The following is a 16,339-nucleotide window of genomic DNA, read 5'->3' as shown; positions in this document are numbered from 1 at the left end:
AGCGGTCATGCAAAGTAAACATCCTGTTGGGGTGATGGACCTATGGGTGGTCTTCAAGGGAGGTGCACGTGGTGCACCCTACTTCATCGAGCCCGGATAAAATGAGCACCTCTGGTAAATACAACCGCACTCTGGCAGACTCACGTGGAGCCGTCGGAAGAGAGGATCACTGACGGTCCAAATCACGTCTTACGAGGACTCTGTCCGTGCTGGTACTGCAGTGAGGACGACATGTTATTGTGTAGGGCACCTCCACCTGAGATGAACCAAAAACTTCTGGTCCTTCAACTCCGCCGATTTAAATCCGACCAAATTATTTACATGGAGCGTTTTTTGGTAGAAGTTTAATGAACAACTTATCATTAGTAAAAACAGTCTTCAGTGCAAGGTACGAAGCTGATGGGCGATCATGGACAAGCAGGAGGTTGCACGTGCATGCGCGTGCTTTTGGACCCGCCTTGAGAAGGTCATCGACGCCGAGGGCGGTCAAATAGGATGAGGGATAGGTAAAAGGTGACCGATTGATAGGATGTTGCTAAAATAGTGCTTGGAGCTATATTTTTAGATTCATGACCAAATAATCCCGTTTGATATTTATTCCCGATTATGCTGCCCCACCCTGTATTTAGCAGTGGCCGAACTGATACCACAGAATGACCTAGACACGGTTGCATCAGCCACTTGGGCGGAAGTTGGGTCCATCGAATTTAATTTATACAGGTGAATATGGAACCAATGTTAGACAGAAGTGTGAACGGTTGCCAGTGGGCTTATTTGTTCCCGACCTTGTATGACAGACAGAATAAATTCTGTCATTTGTCTTGCTGCTAACACGGGCGTAACATTCGAAAAGCATCATGCACATGGCGCTTTGTATGTGCATATAATGTTTCACTACCACCTGTTATTTCCTTCTAAGCTTGCACGACAGAGCAGACAATTTTCGCCATTTGTTTCACTTGCAACATGGATTGTCGTGTGCATATCTGGTTATGTATATGACAATATGTGCGGCACATTTCAATTTTATTTTGTATGCAAACATCTGTTGCAAACCCCCTGGATACAGCCACGCAAATCCTATATGAAAAATGTCCTTCATTTGCCGCGCATTCCTCACCGTCACGTGAAATGCTACAGAGAAACTCGGCTCCCATGGGCTGGGTCACGTATAAATGTGCATGCCAATCCTATCTGATGGTGAAATATTGGCGCACTTTTCAGTCACAATGATTCTCCAGCAAACACACCATCGTGAGCATCCCTGACAGCAGCGAAGGTAAGTGGCATTTTCTCGATTATTAAAGTTGTTACGGGATTCAGTTGGGAACTAGTTAGTAGTAAGTTAAAGTAGTTAGTTAAAGGGACTATCCCACCTTTAACATGGGGTTTGAGTTGAGATAGCCAAGTTTGCGGCGAGGTTCAGAAACCACTATCTATCTAGGTTGCAACCCCCGCGGCCTCTTGGTGTTGAAGAAATTCGTTCCCTTCATTTGAAAATGGGCCTTGTACAAGGCCCTATCTTCAACATGGAGCGACCGTTAGTGTGACGTCACCTCGTTTAGTCATTCTGATTTAAATGGGTTTGTTCGTTGAAAAATCGCTTAAAACTTGGTCTGAACTTTGTTGTGGTGCCTCCAGAGTAAAAAGAATCAGCTTTATGACAGTAATGTGGCCTGGGGAAGGAGGTAATTTTGGGCTGTGACGTCACACATTTGAAAGTTTGTGTTTGGAATATGGGAAGCCTAAGATGTTTAATGAAAAATAAATGCCAGAACCGTGTTCCTGGTCATCCAATCTATAAAGTCGGGCACAATTTAACTGGTTTTAACAACATTTTAGAAGGTGGGATAGTCCCTTTAAAAATTCCTTTTCACTACCTGCTGCCTGCTACCCCTCCGATCTAAATGTCTTAAGTTCAAGCTAAGCATGGACTTCTCAAACACACTGAAGATTGTACACCTAAAAGTTTTTTTTTTATAATATGTTTAGCGAGCATCCTGGTAAACAGAAAAATAATTCCACTAAAACGTTGTAATTGATAGCTTATAAAACTTGCAGTTTACTTTTCAAGCAAATGATTTCAAGAGAACTTCTTTGGTGAACAATGAACACCTAATGCATCGCTAAAAGAGCGATAAATCAGGCAGGCGCAGTGGCGCGGAACTACTTTCAGACTGGGGGGGGGGGGGGCACACTATAATAGAGATCAACCCAGGATATATATACCCCTAAATCTAGTTTTCTCACTGGTTTTAAGCCACTTATCTTTCATCCCTTAGCCTTTTCAATAACAAAAGAAAACATTTGCAAAAAAGTGCGGTGTTCCGTCTCAAAGCTGTGGGGCACCGCTCCCACGGCCCCAGAGTTGGGGAGCAAGCTGCCCCCACTGCCCCCCCCCCCTTCCCGCGCCTGTGGACAGGCGGAAGGTAAAAGATAAACAAAAAGTCATAATGAACTAGTCATCAACTTATACAATAATTGTTTGACACCCGGTTAGGGACTTTCGTTGACACGTATGCCCCAATGATGTCCTCGTGTTCCCAAACTTGGTGGTGCGCCGGGCGTGAAGCCAGCGATCATTGGTTATGCGACGAAGCAGCGCTCTCAGCGCCGCCTGACGTAAACTGTGAGTACTAAAGCTTCTATTACCCTCCAGTAGGTAGCCAGAATCACCACGAACCAAGGGAGCACCACTGAATGCCAGAAGAGGCACGCGTTTGTTGATGCCAGTCACTCATTTCCGGTTCCGGCGCGGTCGTCTTTAGACGATGCCGACTAGTCTCTAATGATCGCCAGATCACCGCACAGCTCTCTGAGTTGGTTATATAACAAAAATGCGAAAATATCAGCCATCTGGCATCTGAGGAACTCGAACTTCCAGTCGCAAACACCAAAACTCAGCTGAGAGTCGACGCTTTCAAGATGCCGATCGTGGTACTAAAAAAAGCTTCCGTTATCCCACAGCTGGCTACATCTCTGAAGTTATCCATGGTAATGTCGTGACACTCCATTTTACACATTCATCGAAATGTTTTCCCGCTCCCAGTAGCAGCCAGCAGGACACTGGAGGGCGCAGACCCCCCCCCCCCCCTCTCAGAACAGACCCTCCAACTTCCCAGACTAGCCTGGCTACTCGGTACTCACTGAGCGCTGCCTCCAGGCGTTTCCCGTCGCACCGGCAGCAGAGGAAAGGGGGACGCCACTCGGGTCGGATGGAGACCCTTCAGGCGCTCCTTGCGACGACTCATGGTCGAGGCGGCGGCGGCTGGAACGAGAGGGAGAAGGGTCAGAGGTCAGCACGTGCAGTGTGATATCAATCACGACTGAGCCTTCAATGGGGGGCAGGGGGGGGGCAGTCAGCGGTGACATGATTAATATTACATGTGCCGAGATGGGTACCGACGGAATATAGGGACATCAGCTGACATAGCCTGGTTGACATCCTATCAGGCAAAACATGAGTGAATCATGCACACAGCTGACTGGGTCGTGGGCGGTATAGATACGGCGTGATACGGTGATAGCAGGAGCACTACATACAGTGAACACACGTCACATTCGACGGTCGTGTACCACACTTGGGCATTAATGTTGCCAGAATGAATCGAGTTTGCCAGCATGAATCATCTCTTGTATCGACGAGACGAGGCATTCTCAAGAGCACTTTCCTTAACTCCTTACCTGCTGAAGTTAGCCAATTTGTATTCCGGAAGTGCTGCGCCCATTTCGAACGCTCGAGTGATTTCCAAAGCACGACGCTGTCACGAGGTCACGAGCGTCGCTCAATCACTTCATTACAGCGCTAATTTAATTAATAAAACGGTGATGTGACTGATGGTTATGCCAGCGCAACAGAACTGCCACGTTATTGAGCGACACACGTCACACCCCGCCACTTTAGTGGACTGGGAACGGGCGGGTGGCACGTGGCACGTGCAAAACAAATGATCCGCTGCGTCAGCTGATTCTTCTGCTTTCCGCTCATTAGATCTGCAGAATTACACGCCCGGCTGGCCCGACTAGAGCTGAAGGTTTCTCTACGCACGGGTACGCTGGACGGGGTGCTGAACGAGAGAAGAGAGCACGACCAGACGCGTCTGGCACGCCCGCCCGGCTGCGACGGAATGTGGAACCGGGAGACGCGGCCGCTAATTTACGAGGGGACATGTGATACTGCTGACAGATATGACGGGGTCTGGTGCAGGAGCGGCAGTAAAAAGGAGATGGTCGGTCCAGAACACCCTCCCCTCCCTCTCTTCCGTACGGCGAGGATGGGTATAGGCGCTTAGACGAGGCTTGAAGACAGACGGAAGAGATGTAAGGGGCCAGGGTTGGAACAGCAATTGAACCGTGAGGAAAGTAAAATTACCCATCGGATCAAACAGCTTCACTGCGTCGTTTTCAAAATTTATTATCACAGCCAACAGGTGTTCAATTAAAATATAGCATGTTGAGGCCAGATCTCGATATTATGTAAAGGTAACGCAGGGAAAGGTAGCAGCATATTGTTCTACAATTCAATACAGCATATCTAACCTTCACCACAAAGAGGTTCATACAAATGTATACCAAGAGGACGCTTGTCTAGATCAATTTAGATACCTGACTGCCTCATTCCTCATGTTGCTTCAGCCTTGAGCAAGCAGTAAACAGCCGCGCTAGCGTTTCACAGACGTAACGTTGTGACGTTTGCTGACCACTTTTTAAGCGTCAGATCTGACTGTGTTGTAAATCACTGCACAAAAACTGTGCGCTGACAACAGAGTCGGTCTCATACCACCTGCAGGTCGGACCTCAGTGGTCCCTCATAGCTCACGGTCTCACCCAATGTCTAAAACCCACCTCCAATACTTATTTAGCACGCCTCCACGTAACTTCATGTATATCAATCAATCTAACAAGGAAGAATAGTTGGAGCGGTTTAAAGTGCCTAACAAATACTGGGCCTATCTTGACTTCCTTCAGCAAATGGATAACAGCGTGCAGAGCCCCTACTCGGCGCAGCCGACGGACGGGGCATGCATATCATGTAAGCACAAGGTCCCTAACCTATACTATACGTCACCGTTACAGGACGAATAAAAAAGCACAGGGGATGGGAAGGGTGTGACTCCATGTGACGCGGACGGCGGGGGAAGGGGGGTCGAACCTGCGGGACATCCCGTAGCCAGTCCGTATCGGTTCAGCCGCTCTACCTCAATCGATAACATTATCGGCTTCGTCAAGCCTCGATCGCTTCAACAGTGCACTGCAGAGGGCATGTCCGTATTACGTATGCTAGATATGATAACGATACGGCGCATTCTAACACACACACAAAGCGCTGAGTTGATCTGTCATACAGACACGGCGACGCCTGTGAGCTGTGAATCGTCAAACGATCTCATCGAGACGCACATATATTGCCGTACATGGTGTAGAAGATATCTGAAATCAATATGTCAGTACCGTGATGTGTTGTGTCTCGCAATACGGCCGGCAACTACAGCGGACTTGTTCTTGGCTGGTTACTCGACCGCCACTAGCAACGGCGGCAAATGGTGAGTACTGAGTACCGGTATTTGCTCATCGATTGGCTAGAGTAGGCATGCTTAAAGGTGAGGAAGAATCATCGGCCGACGGTATACTTTTGTCGCATGCATGTTAAATGCCTAACGTTTATGATGCAGTAAAGATAAAGTGAGGGACTCTGTCACTCAACTGCATGGCGCTGTAACAGATCCGATTCGGTCCGCCAAGGATCTGAGACTTCTGATACGAATGCCCATGTAGTGATTTGGCCGTCGAGTACCTGAAAACTGTATCACTGAACACCTTACACTCACACAGGCCTGCGAGGCGGGTTCGGAAGATGAAGAGCAGCTGAATCTAGCCATCGCCCAGTCCCTCTCAGAGGAAGAGCAACTGACCCTAGCTATCGCACTGTCCGCCTCTGAGGAGGAAGCGCAGCTGAATGAAGCTGTCGCCGCCTCCCTAACGGAGGAGGAAGAGCAATCCAATGAAGCCGTCGCTACGTTCCAACCGGAGGAGCAGCCCACGTCAAGAACAGAGGTAGGGAAAGGTGGGGTAGGACGGACCAACTAAGGTTTGAAGTATATCTTGCTACACTGCTCTCGAACCTCATATTATTTTTAGTCTTCTGAGTGTATATTCCTTTCTCTTTTGACATGTGCCAAGGCTGGATTTTAACTTAACCCTCGCATGTGTAGGGGGGGGGGGGGGTCGGATGGACCCCCCATGGTTTTTCGCGAATAACTCGCGTAAAAAGCGGCCGATTGCGACGAAACTTTCAGTACCCTCGCATTGATCAATTTTACACCTACCCTGAAAATTTCATGACCCTGACCCAAATGACCTTTGACCTGTGACCTCTTTTCCGAGACCATGTTTGGCCGGAATCGCGATTTCGCGTATGTCGGCTCGCACTAGCCGCGTGTTTGCAAGCTTTTCGTGGTTTCAAACGTTCAAACATGTGATTTGATGTTACTCCCGTGTGTGTCAAGGTCACCTGAAGGTCAGGTCAGGTCATTGACCTTTGGTGACCTCGGGTGACCTCGGTTCATTTTTTCGAGTTTTACATGTTTCTAGGCTAGTTTTTTTAGCTGAATTCGAATTTAGCAACCATTTGAACATTTACGAAGTAGTTTTGGTGACTTCGTAACATGTTACGAAGCTGTCAGAGGCGGTTGACACGTACTACGAATACCCGTCACGACGCCTACTGGTTGACCTGACCTGACCTGACCCGACCTGGTCTAAATGCTTCAAGACATCATCTGTGATCAAAACTAACACGATATTCGTGATCAGCACCCCGAAAAACCCCTTAGCAGCCACACTTTACGACTTTCTAACAGGTCCCGATTTTCCCGACTTTGGGTCATTGACCTGACCTGGAAGGTCAACCAATGACCTAGGACCTTAAAATTGGGTATCATCGGCTTCCTCTCGTCACGGGCAACACGCTCGTTTTTTTCGCGAAGCTCTAGCTTGATCAGGGGCCAAACGGCAAGGGGGGGGGTCCAACCGACCCCCCCCCCCCTACACATTAGAAGCTGGCAAACGCCGCACACATGCGAGGGTTAAGGAAATCTAGGCGGTGGTTCCTCTTGAAGCAGGACAAGTCAAAATCACCGACGATAAAAAACGGGAGTTAAGACGGACTACCCAGCAGTACCTGCTATCCATTCAAGTTTTTTACTCCTCTCCTCTGTACTGTTTACGGAGCGAGCGAAGCGAGCGTAGTCTTTCCTTAGATTAACGGAAATTTCTGAGTATGAGCGGCCGGCCGGCCGGCCGGCCGGCCGTGGTCACGCTTTTGCGAGGCTTATATCTCAGCAACCACTTGACCGATTAACACGCGGTAATTTTTGTAGGGTAGCTTCATTCCTTCTACCAAGTATTGGACTATTCCCGATGCATGTGGGTGACCCCTTATGCACATGCCACGTGCAAAACGAAGAGGTGTCACTTTTGTAATTGTTGCAATATCTCGGTAACTACTTAGCCGATTGCGCTGAAAGTTGGCATGTAGGTAGGCACCCACTAGGCACTGCATATACATGTGCCAGAGTTGGGGTGCTGCTGCACGTGCGCACGTGCAGGGGTCGTTTCCAGATCTCGAGAACGGCTGGACCGATTGCGCTCAAATTTGGTACACGGTTAGGGACCGGTTAGTAGGGTGCCGTGCACAAGTCAGTTGGGACCCATTTTGCACGTGCGCACGTGCAGGGTGCCGCTTCCAGATCTCGAGAACGGCTGGGCCGATTGTGCCCAAATTTGGCACATCGCTAGAGACCAGTTAGTAGGGTGCCGTGCACAAGTCAGTTGGAGGTACCCCCTCGCAATTTCGCACGTGCAAGGCCCACCCTCTCGCTCGCTCCGTTAGTCGCCCCAAAAGGCGTTATACTGGTGTTACGGAGCGAGCGAAGCGAGCGGAGTCTTTCCTTAGATTAACGGAAATTTCTGAGTATGAGCGGCCGGCCGGCCGGCCGGCCGTGGTCACGCTTTTGCGAGGCTTATATCTCAGCAACCACTTGACCGATTTACACGCGGTAATTTTTGTAGGGTAGCTTCATTCCTTCTACCAAGTATTGGACTATTCCCGATGCATGTGGGTGACCCCTTATGCACGTGCCACGTGCAAAACGAAGAGGTGTCACTTTTGTAATTGTTGCAATATCTCGGTAACTACTTGGCCGATTGCGCTGAAAGTTGGCATGTAGGTAGGCACCCACTAGGCACTGCATATACATGTGCCAGAGTTGGGGTGCTGCTGCACGTGCGCACGTGCAGGGGTCGTTTCCAGATCTCGAGAACGGCTGGACCGATTGCGCTCAAATTTGGTACACGGTTAGGGACCGGTTAGTAGGGTGCCGTGCACAAGTCAGTTGGGACCCATTTTGCACGTGCGCACGTGCAGGGTGCCGCTTCCAGATCTCGAGAACGGCTGGGCCGATTGTGCCCAAATTTGGCACATCGCTAGAGACCAGTTAGTAGGGTGCCGTGCACAAGTCAGTTGGAGGTACCCCCTCGCAATTTCGCACGTACAAGGCCCACCCTCTCGCTCGCTCCGTTAGTCGCCCCAAAAGGCGTTATACTGGTAAGTAGAAGTTACCAGAGTGGTAAAGTAAGAAAATAAGCCTTTACAGCTTTTGCCAAATTGTCAGGGAACTCAGATTTGTTTTTCAATAGAAAACACCATTCTAAAGAATAGTGTTTCAACTATTAACCCTCGCCCGTAAACGGTGTTTTGCCACCTTCGCCCATGCAGGGGGGGGGAGGTTGGTGCGACCCCCCCCTGGCGTTTGAAAACGGAGTGTCGTACAGCTTAGCGGAAAAAACCAACGGATTGCTCTCAACGAGATCTCGCGATTGGTGGTATATTTTTTGGTCCTAGGTCAATATTTGACCTACTTATGACCGGTCAAAGGTCAAATTTTCGGAAAAATCTAACTTTTTCAGATTTCCGCGCCGATTGCGGCGAAACGGTAAGAGATATCGACTTGAAACCTTCACTATCGTGATCCTTGATCAATTCTTATCGTTTGGTGTGTATTTCGATGTCATATCTTTAAAAATGATGCGTTGGGAGCATCGGAAGTCTGCAAGGTCATTTGTGCATTGGGTCACGTCAGGCGTGTGACGTCACTGACCTGACCCTGACCCAAAAGGAACTACAAGAAACAACCGACGATGCCTGAAATAGATAGCAAATTCGAATTCAGGGCATCAAAATACCCCAAAAAGGCATACAAGTGCAAGAAGTCATTACAGGTCAACCGAGGTCACTGACCTTACCTTGACCTTTAGTAACCTTCAAAATGTCAACGGACATTGTGCCAATGTCAAATCAGCCAGTTGTGATTCTAAAACAATCCATCAGTGTGTCAGGTCAGTCGGCATTTATACCAATGTGAAGCAATCTCCAATTTAGTGTAAATCTGGCCGGAGGTTGTTCCCTTTATGACGTCATAACTCCGTGACCTGACATGACCTTGACAAAAATAAAATACCAAAAGTTGCGCAAAGGATGCCCCAAAGGGTACTGAAAATTTGAGCAGGCTATCTGAAAAGGTTCGGCGTGTAGCTAAGAAAACCTCAGGGGGGGTTGCACCAACCCCCCCCCCTACATGGGCGAGGGTTAACCCGCGCCGGGCCGGTGCTCTGAGATTCCGCGCCGGGCCGGGGGGGGTGTCTGAACACCCCTCCCCCCTTCTAACTCGGCTCCTGGGCCACGTAGCGACACGCGGTAAGCGGCAATCGAAAGAACGTCCAAAATTAGCACGAAAACATTTGGTCATTTTTTGGATCAGGTCAAAGGTCAGGTCACCAGAGGTCACCAAAGGTAAAATGCTGACTATTTCAACATTTTGGAAACTGCCCACGACTATCTCGGGAACCGATAGAGCTACAGCGCCGCAGAAAAGCGCATTCGATAGCCCTTGTACAGACCTTTCTGAATAATGTTCTCAGATTTGACCTCAGGTCAACGGTTTAGCCTCCAGAGGGCAAAAACTCCAAAAATAGCAGTTTTTACGAAAATCGGCTTTTCGGCAATAACTTTTGATGCAAAAGAGCCATGACATTACTTTTGCCAGCATCGTGTTCCTCTCGTCGAGACGCGTCGAATGAACTGTAAGTTGACCTTGAAAGGTTGAAAATTTGACCTCAGGTCAAGGTCATGACCTGACCGGAAAAGGTCATCTTGCATATCGATCGATCTGCAACGTCGAGCCGAACACATCTAAGGCGTTTTCAGCGCTCTAGCACGACTCTATCAGAAGTTATTAGCGAAAAACTGTTAGATTCTGTTCGTGACCAGAGATGACCTCGGGGACATAATGAGGGGTCACAGTTGCCATTTTCCGGTTCAGTGTGTCAATTTTACCTACATCTCGATGTTTGAGAGTGTCTAGAATAGCGTTCGTGCAAAACAGACGCTTTTCAATTTTCTCCCATTGACTTATAATGGAGAGGCCGCAAAATTGACCTGACCTTAGGTCACTGATATCAACCTTCCGAGATATACATTTTATAGACAATGTTGCTCTTATCAATCGCTGAAAGTTTCAAGGCAATCGATCAATCGGTGTAGCTATGACGAGCATTCTTATTTTTTTCTGAGGTGAGGTCACTTGGTGTGACCTGGTGACCTGACCTAAGGTGACCTGGGTCTCAAATTTTCACAACATGTGCGGAAAAGATGCACGAACAGGTGTGCCAAAAACGTTTGAGATATCTGCGAGATATCACCCACCCTAATGCATGGGAGCAACATCAAATCACATGTTTGAGCGTTTTAAAACCACGAAAAGCTTGCAAACGCGCGGCTAATGCAAGCCGACATACGCCGAATCGCGATTCCGGCCAAACATGGTCTCGGAAAAGAGGCCACAGGTCAAAGGTCATTTGGGTCAGGGTCATAAAATTTTCAGGGTAGGTGTAAAATTGATCAATGCGAGGGTACTGAAAGTTTTATTGCAATCGGCCGCTTTTTACGCGAGTTATTCGCGAAAAACCTTAGGGGTTGCATCAACCCCCCTGTGCCGGCGAGGGTTAAGCTATATCCATGTTTTGCATGAAAGGACTCAGAATAGACTGCGCTATCAAACTGCTATCTCGGATTTTCAAAATTTTAAAAAATATCGAAAATTTTATATAATAAAATTCACAATTTATATTTTATATTTTTCAAAAAGTTTTTGACTTTTCGAAAAAAAACGAAATATTTTGTGATAGAACGCATGCTTATGACGAACCCTGGCAAGTTTAAGCTAAATATCTTCAGAAATGGCCAAGTTATACGCATTATTGCAAAAAATCACAATTATTAATTTTTCAAATCAAATTGTTAGTACGTATTTGATGCATCGTACACCAACATAAATAGCGCCATCGTGTTTCTGAGCTCAAACTGCATCAATTGATTAGACACCTTTTTTGTTGAGAAATTTTAACTTCAAAATTTGACTTTTTTGACCTGAAAGTGACTTGACCTAAGCTAAAACGACTCAAAATGACCTCGAATGACACAGACGACATCAAATTCGAAATCCATGGCCCAAATAGACCATAAAACATGTGTCACGTGACCGACGCATGATATAATATTTCCGTGACCTGTGATGACCTGACCCTGATCTGAAAATCAAAGTACAAGTTTGGTACCCTCAGGGCATCTAGAGCATCTGTTCACGAGTGTGTAAACAAAAAAAATGAGCCTGATCTGACTCGTAAGACGGCGGCCAGAGCCCAAAATGTGAACAAGCCAAAATGCTAATAATTTTTATTTTGACCTGAACTGTGACGTCATCGGTGACCTCGAGGTGAATGAAATTAGGTTTCCCTTAACAGTTTGTCCGGTGCTATCAGACGCCGATTGAATTTTGACGATCGGCCCAGTAGTTTTCGGAGTTAGGAGGGGGGGGCTATGAAGAGCCCCCCCCCCCCCATTAGGGCGTGTTATACGCAGACCTCAGTGGGGCGCGGGTTAACTTAGGGCAATGTTTTAGCGATTTTTTTCATCTGCGGGGAAAATGGATCACCACAGGGTAAGATAGAACACAGTGGTCCGTCTTACCCCGAACCTAAATTGGTCTTTCATTAACCACCTAACTACATTTTTGCAGGCAACTTCTTCAGGGGTGGAAACAACGACCAACCAGGATGAGGACTGCCTGCTAGCCACTGTTATGGCCATGTCTCAGCTGGATGTGAATGTAAGTGGAAAGTGGATAAATGGTGACTGTCGACGAGTCCGACGAAAATGATTCAGATTGTAATATACAAACTGGGTAATGGGAATACATTGCAATTTGTAATTTCAAATATGCTAGGAAATAGATTAATATCCGAAAAGGATAATAATGCTAACGACAAGGTGTAACGGTTTACGGTAATTAAGTTTCCGCTGGTTTTCATTTGAATGCTCGTTTTCAATGTATAAATAACGTCCATGTTTTCCAGGCGCCTTCACCCGGAACAGAGTCAGCCCCGCACGCTCGCTCGTCTGATGCTCTGCAAAGCGAGCTGAACTGTCCCGTCTGCCTAGAACTACTCAACAAAGCCACGACCCTCGGCTGTGGGCACACCTTCTGCGCCGACTGCGTAGGAAGATCACGCAGCGGAAACAACAAGTGTCCAATGTGCCGAAAGCCAATCAACTCTACTGTCCACTGCATCACGCTGGACAATGTTATCAAAGCACTCGCTGCCAGGGATAGACGTCTACCTAACCAACGCATTAGAAAAGATTTATAGGAGACACAGCAGGACATCTTCACCTAGAACTGATGACCGTGGCTCATTCCCTGGTGACATGTGACCATGAGTCATGACCAAACACAGTGTCACCGTAGTAACCAGACCCGAGGGAGAGTGCAGCAAACTAGTCTCGCGGCCTTACACTGCGTCTGGTCGGTTTTTATCAGCCGCTGTTCAGTGTTCACTGCTCAGCAGCCAAGAGAGACAAGATCAGTCTGAGAGGCTGAAGTGACAGCAGCGGCAACAGGGCTTCACCGCCGGTATAAGACAGATATTGACGTCATTTGGTGGGTAACTTTGTCAGCTGATCGATCAAAACCGGTCAGGTGTGCGCTCATTATGGTGATTAGTGGCATTGAGCGGCACACTAGCGAGGGCCACCACTGTCTGTCTGCTCTCCACGGGAAGGTGTGGCAGAGCGATTAGGAGGGGGAGGGAGAGGGGTTGCAGACCGTTCAGAGGGGTGATTCAGGACTAGTCTTTGCTGAGAGACCAAAATCGGTAGCATTTCGGCTTTACTTTATGACGTTTAAACGGTGTAGAAGAATCAGAATAGTTAACGTTTAACCACAAGTAGTTGAGGTTAAGTTAACCGTTAACTAAACGAATCAACAAAAATGCTTCAATCCATATGGGTAGAAGCTATTTGTGTGATATAAAATGTATTCGGTATATTTTTTCCTGTCTGAGGTAACTGAACGTCGCCACCATATTTTCAGCAGTTCATTTTTTCCATTGCTGCTCAAATCTTGTAAAGACGGACAACCAGGCTGCGTTTCATTCCAGCGCCACTCCATTCCTAATCTGTTAGCTATACACAGCTTCTGAAGATACCGACTCAAAGACTCCCGCGTATCCAAACCTGGTAAACTAATCGGGAGCCACCCTCATCAGCGCAGTAGCCAATCAGGCCCAATTAGACCAACTGCCTAATCATCAGGCATCTGACGCTGCCTGCCCGGCACGACCCGGCGGCATTGCGTATAACGGAAACCCGCGGCCCACAGCAGAGGTCCAGACCTGCAGTGGGCTGGTCTGGTCCCGACTATAGCCTAGTCTCTGGTCCAGACCAGTGGTCTGGTCTGGTCGTAGAGCGGCTGGGGCGTCGTCAGTGTCACTGTCGACAGGGGATCTCTCTCTCTCTCTCTCTCTCTCTCTCTCTCTCTCTCTCTCTCTCTCTCTCTCTCTCTCTCTCTCTCTCTCTCTCTCTCTCTCTCTCTCTCTCTCTCTCTCTCTCTCTCTCTCTCTCTCCCTCTCTCTCTCTCCCTCAGGGGGAACTGACATCGAGGCTCTCATTCATCATCAGGGGACTGATGGACATGACAAGTTTGACATGGAACCACGCCACTGAGCGCGACAGTGATAACGTAATTGAAAGGGTGATGTCAAACAGCGCCTAACACGCCGGACGGGTTGGAGACGAAATATGACACCCGATACGAGGCTCAGGCGCGAAGAAGCTGAATTTATTAATGTCGTTATCTTCGCTCCGAGGGTTTGTGATTGAATTACGGGGTAAGCCGTTAGCAGGGCGCCACACTGTGGACACATGACACGCATAATCTAACAAATGAGGTAACTAGGAACATAAAGACTGTCGCTATTTTAGCTTCAAATAAGCTAAGAGTTGATCTCGCCAAAAATCTGGATTTTTTTCTTTTTTCATTCTTTGACTTTCACGTTTTTGTATGTCATATGATGAAAATAAAACATAAACAAAACGCCATCAGTCTGTAAATTTTTTTTACATGATGTCCATCTCAATGTCCATCATTGTCCATCACATGTCCATCACCCCCCCATCTTTTGTCCCCGCCACAAATATAGAATACATGTGTTTGTCACTGCAGCCATTCCATCCCCGCCATTTACCTACATATCTGTTGCTCAGCCTCTTCCAGCCGTTTCTGACACGCCTGTGTGCTGTGTAAGTACTAGTAGTAGTAGTATGTATGCATTAAGTTATGCTGTGGGTAGGCACTGTGCAGTGTGCAGCCCCCCCCCCCCCCACACGACTCGTCTGGCGCTCACAGCCGCCGTGCACGGCCGCCGTGCACAGCCGCCGTGCACGGCGCTCGGTACCCACTGGGGGGGGAGAGGAGGGGGGCGGCCACGCGCCGCCACCACCACTAATGACCGGGGAGCGGAGCCGTCACCGGCGCTGACGGATCGGCCCCGCTGCCGGCCAAAGGAGAGGGAAGGGAGGGAGGTAGGCCAGGTCAGGTAGGGTGGTGGCGGGTGGTACAGAGAGGTGGACTGGCTCAAGGGTGTTAGAGGACGTAACGTGCGTTATGATGTGGATGGTTATTTTTTATAGCGCCTAATTTGAAGGCACAGCATGCGGCTGCACCAGTGGCGCGGCGGAACAACTTCAATTACGGGGGGGGGGGGGCACTGCTGACTTTTGGTTCTTTCCATTCTTTCCATGCAACACCAATAGGGCTAATGTTAAAATGCCCAAATAAAGGGGGCACGGTGCCCCAGTGTTTGGGTCAGGTCACAGGTCACAGGTCACATGTTTGAGCTATACATACGATCATTGCAATGCACCCGTATGTAGAGTTGATGGACGTCCTCACACGTGCAACATGTGAGGAGTGAGGGTGTGCCTCTGAGATCTTTCGCCACGTGCGCCATACTCTGTTCCCTCCGCCTTTCAGGCTACCTGCACTGCAATGAGACCTTACGCCAACTTTCTAAAAATCCCCAATCTTCGATGCATGATCTCATTGGATCTTGGCTTTCGATTGTGAATAGTAAGCCACACATGGACCAAACAACACAACGTTCCACATTTGCCATTTCAATTGCGGGACTGAATGAATAACGTCATCATCTAGACTCGCACAATGAACTGTTTTATACCTACTTCTTTCTGAACAACTTCTGTCTATTGGAAGTCTGAACAGAGAACGGAGCATGTGCAATAAACTAGGCTCTGCGCAGCAGCCAGCGAAGACCATGCAGAGCTGCTTGCACGAAGAATCAAGCCGATAATCCCGCAGACTTGAGTCCATTTGGCATTCTTTATTCAGCTGTCAGAACACCAAATGAGATCAAATCCCTGCAGTCTTCACTGCTCGGCCGACTGGACGGCGGTGAAGCGCGCTCTTCCGCCTCCATTGACCATTCGCTCGCTCGCGAGCCCTCATTCGACAGGTCTCCCTCACCGTCAACTGAAGCGGAGTGTAGTGTCTTCTCTGCGGGCTCGGCCTCTCCTATTTTCTCTCAGGTGGACAGCGACACAGGACAGACCGTCTGGCAGATGGCCTGTCAGGACGTGGGCCACGCCCGACCGAGCATGATTGTCATCAGAGATGGTGGACTGAAATAGTCCACCGCTTTCTGCCGTTGTCTGTGACCACATAGGACGGAGGCGGCCCGTCGAAAGGAGGATACAACAGTGTAAATACAGCAACACATTAGTAAGAAATGAAATATCATTCAGAATTAGACATGGTTTAACAAAAAGGAGAAATGATACATCAGTGTTCTACTGTCCGCCCGCCTACATAGTGCTCCGTTTGGCTGTTTGAACTAGATTTTCTACAAGAATGTGGGATACATTTCT

General features: G+C 48.3%; 1 protein-coding gene and 1 long non-coding RNA gene across 4 annotated transcripts in view; one reads left to right on the top strand and one right to left on the bottom strand.

Annotated features, from left to right (window-relative positions):
• Positions 1–16,339, bottom strand: part of LOC122388132 — a 215,896-nt gene that overhangs the window by 181,703 nt on the left and 17,854 nt on the right. For 2 of the 3 annotated variants that reach the window (XM_043378929.1, XM_043378932.1), the window contains exon 2: positions 3,148–3,268. In XM_043378929.1, the coding sequence (XP_043234864.1) occupies positions 3,148–3,251 (104 nt within the window). In that variant the 5' untranslated portion in view covers positions 3,252–3,268. Of the gene's footprint in view, positions 1–3,147; positions 3,269–3,684; positions 3,945–16,339 lie in introns of those variants that run through there. The other variant, XM_043378928.1, reaches the window with a different exon arrangement.
• Positions 5,329–14,494, top strand: LOC122388137. The gene is made up of 4 exons (XR_006257740.1): positions 5,329–5,543; positions 5,833–6,054; positions 12,135–12,224; positions 12,472–14,494. It is a non-coding gene; the product is annotated as an uncharacterized LOC122388137 (long non-coding RNA).

Source organism: Amphibalanus amphitrite, unplaced genomic scaffold, assembly GCF_019059575.1.
Source record: "Amphibalanus amphitrite isolate SeventyFive unplaced genomic scaffold, NRLGWU_Aamphi_draft 000310F_arrow, whole genome shotgun sequence".
Classification (NCBI taxonomy): Eukaryota; Metazoa; Arthropoda; class Thecostraca; order Balanomorpha; family Balanidae; genus Amphibalanus; species Amphibalanus amphitrite.
This window is presented reverse-complemented; position numbering and strand designations above follow the sequence as displayed.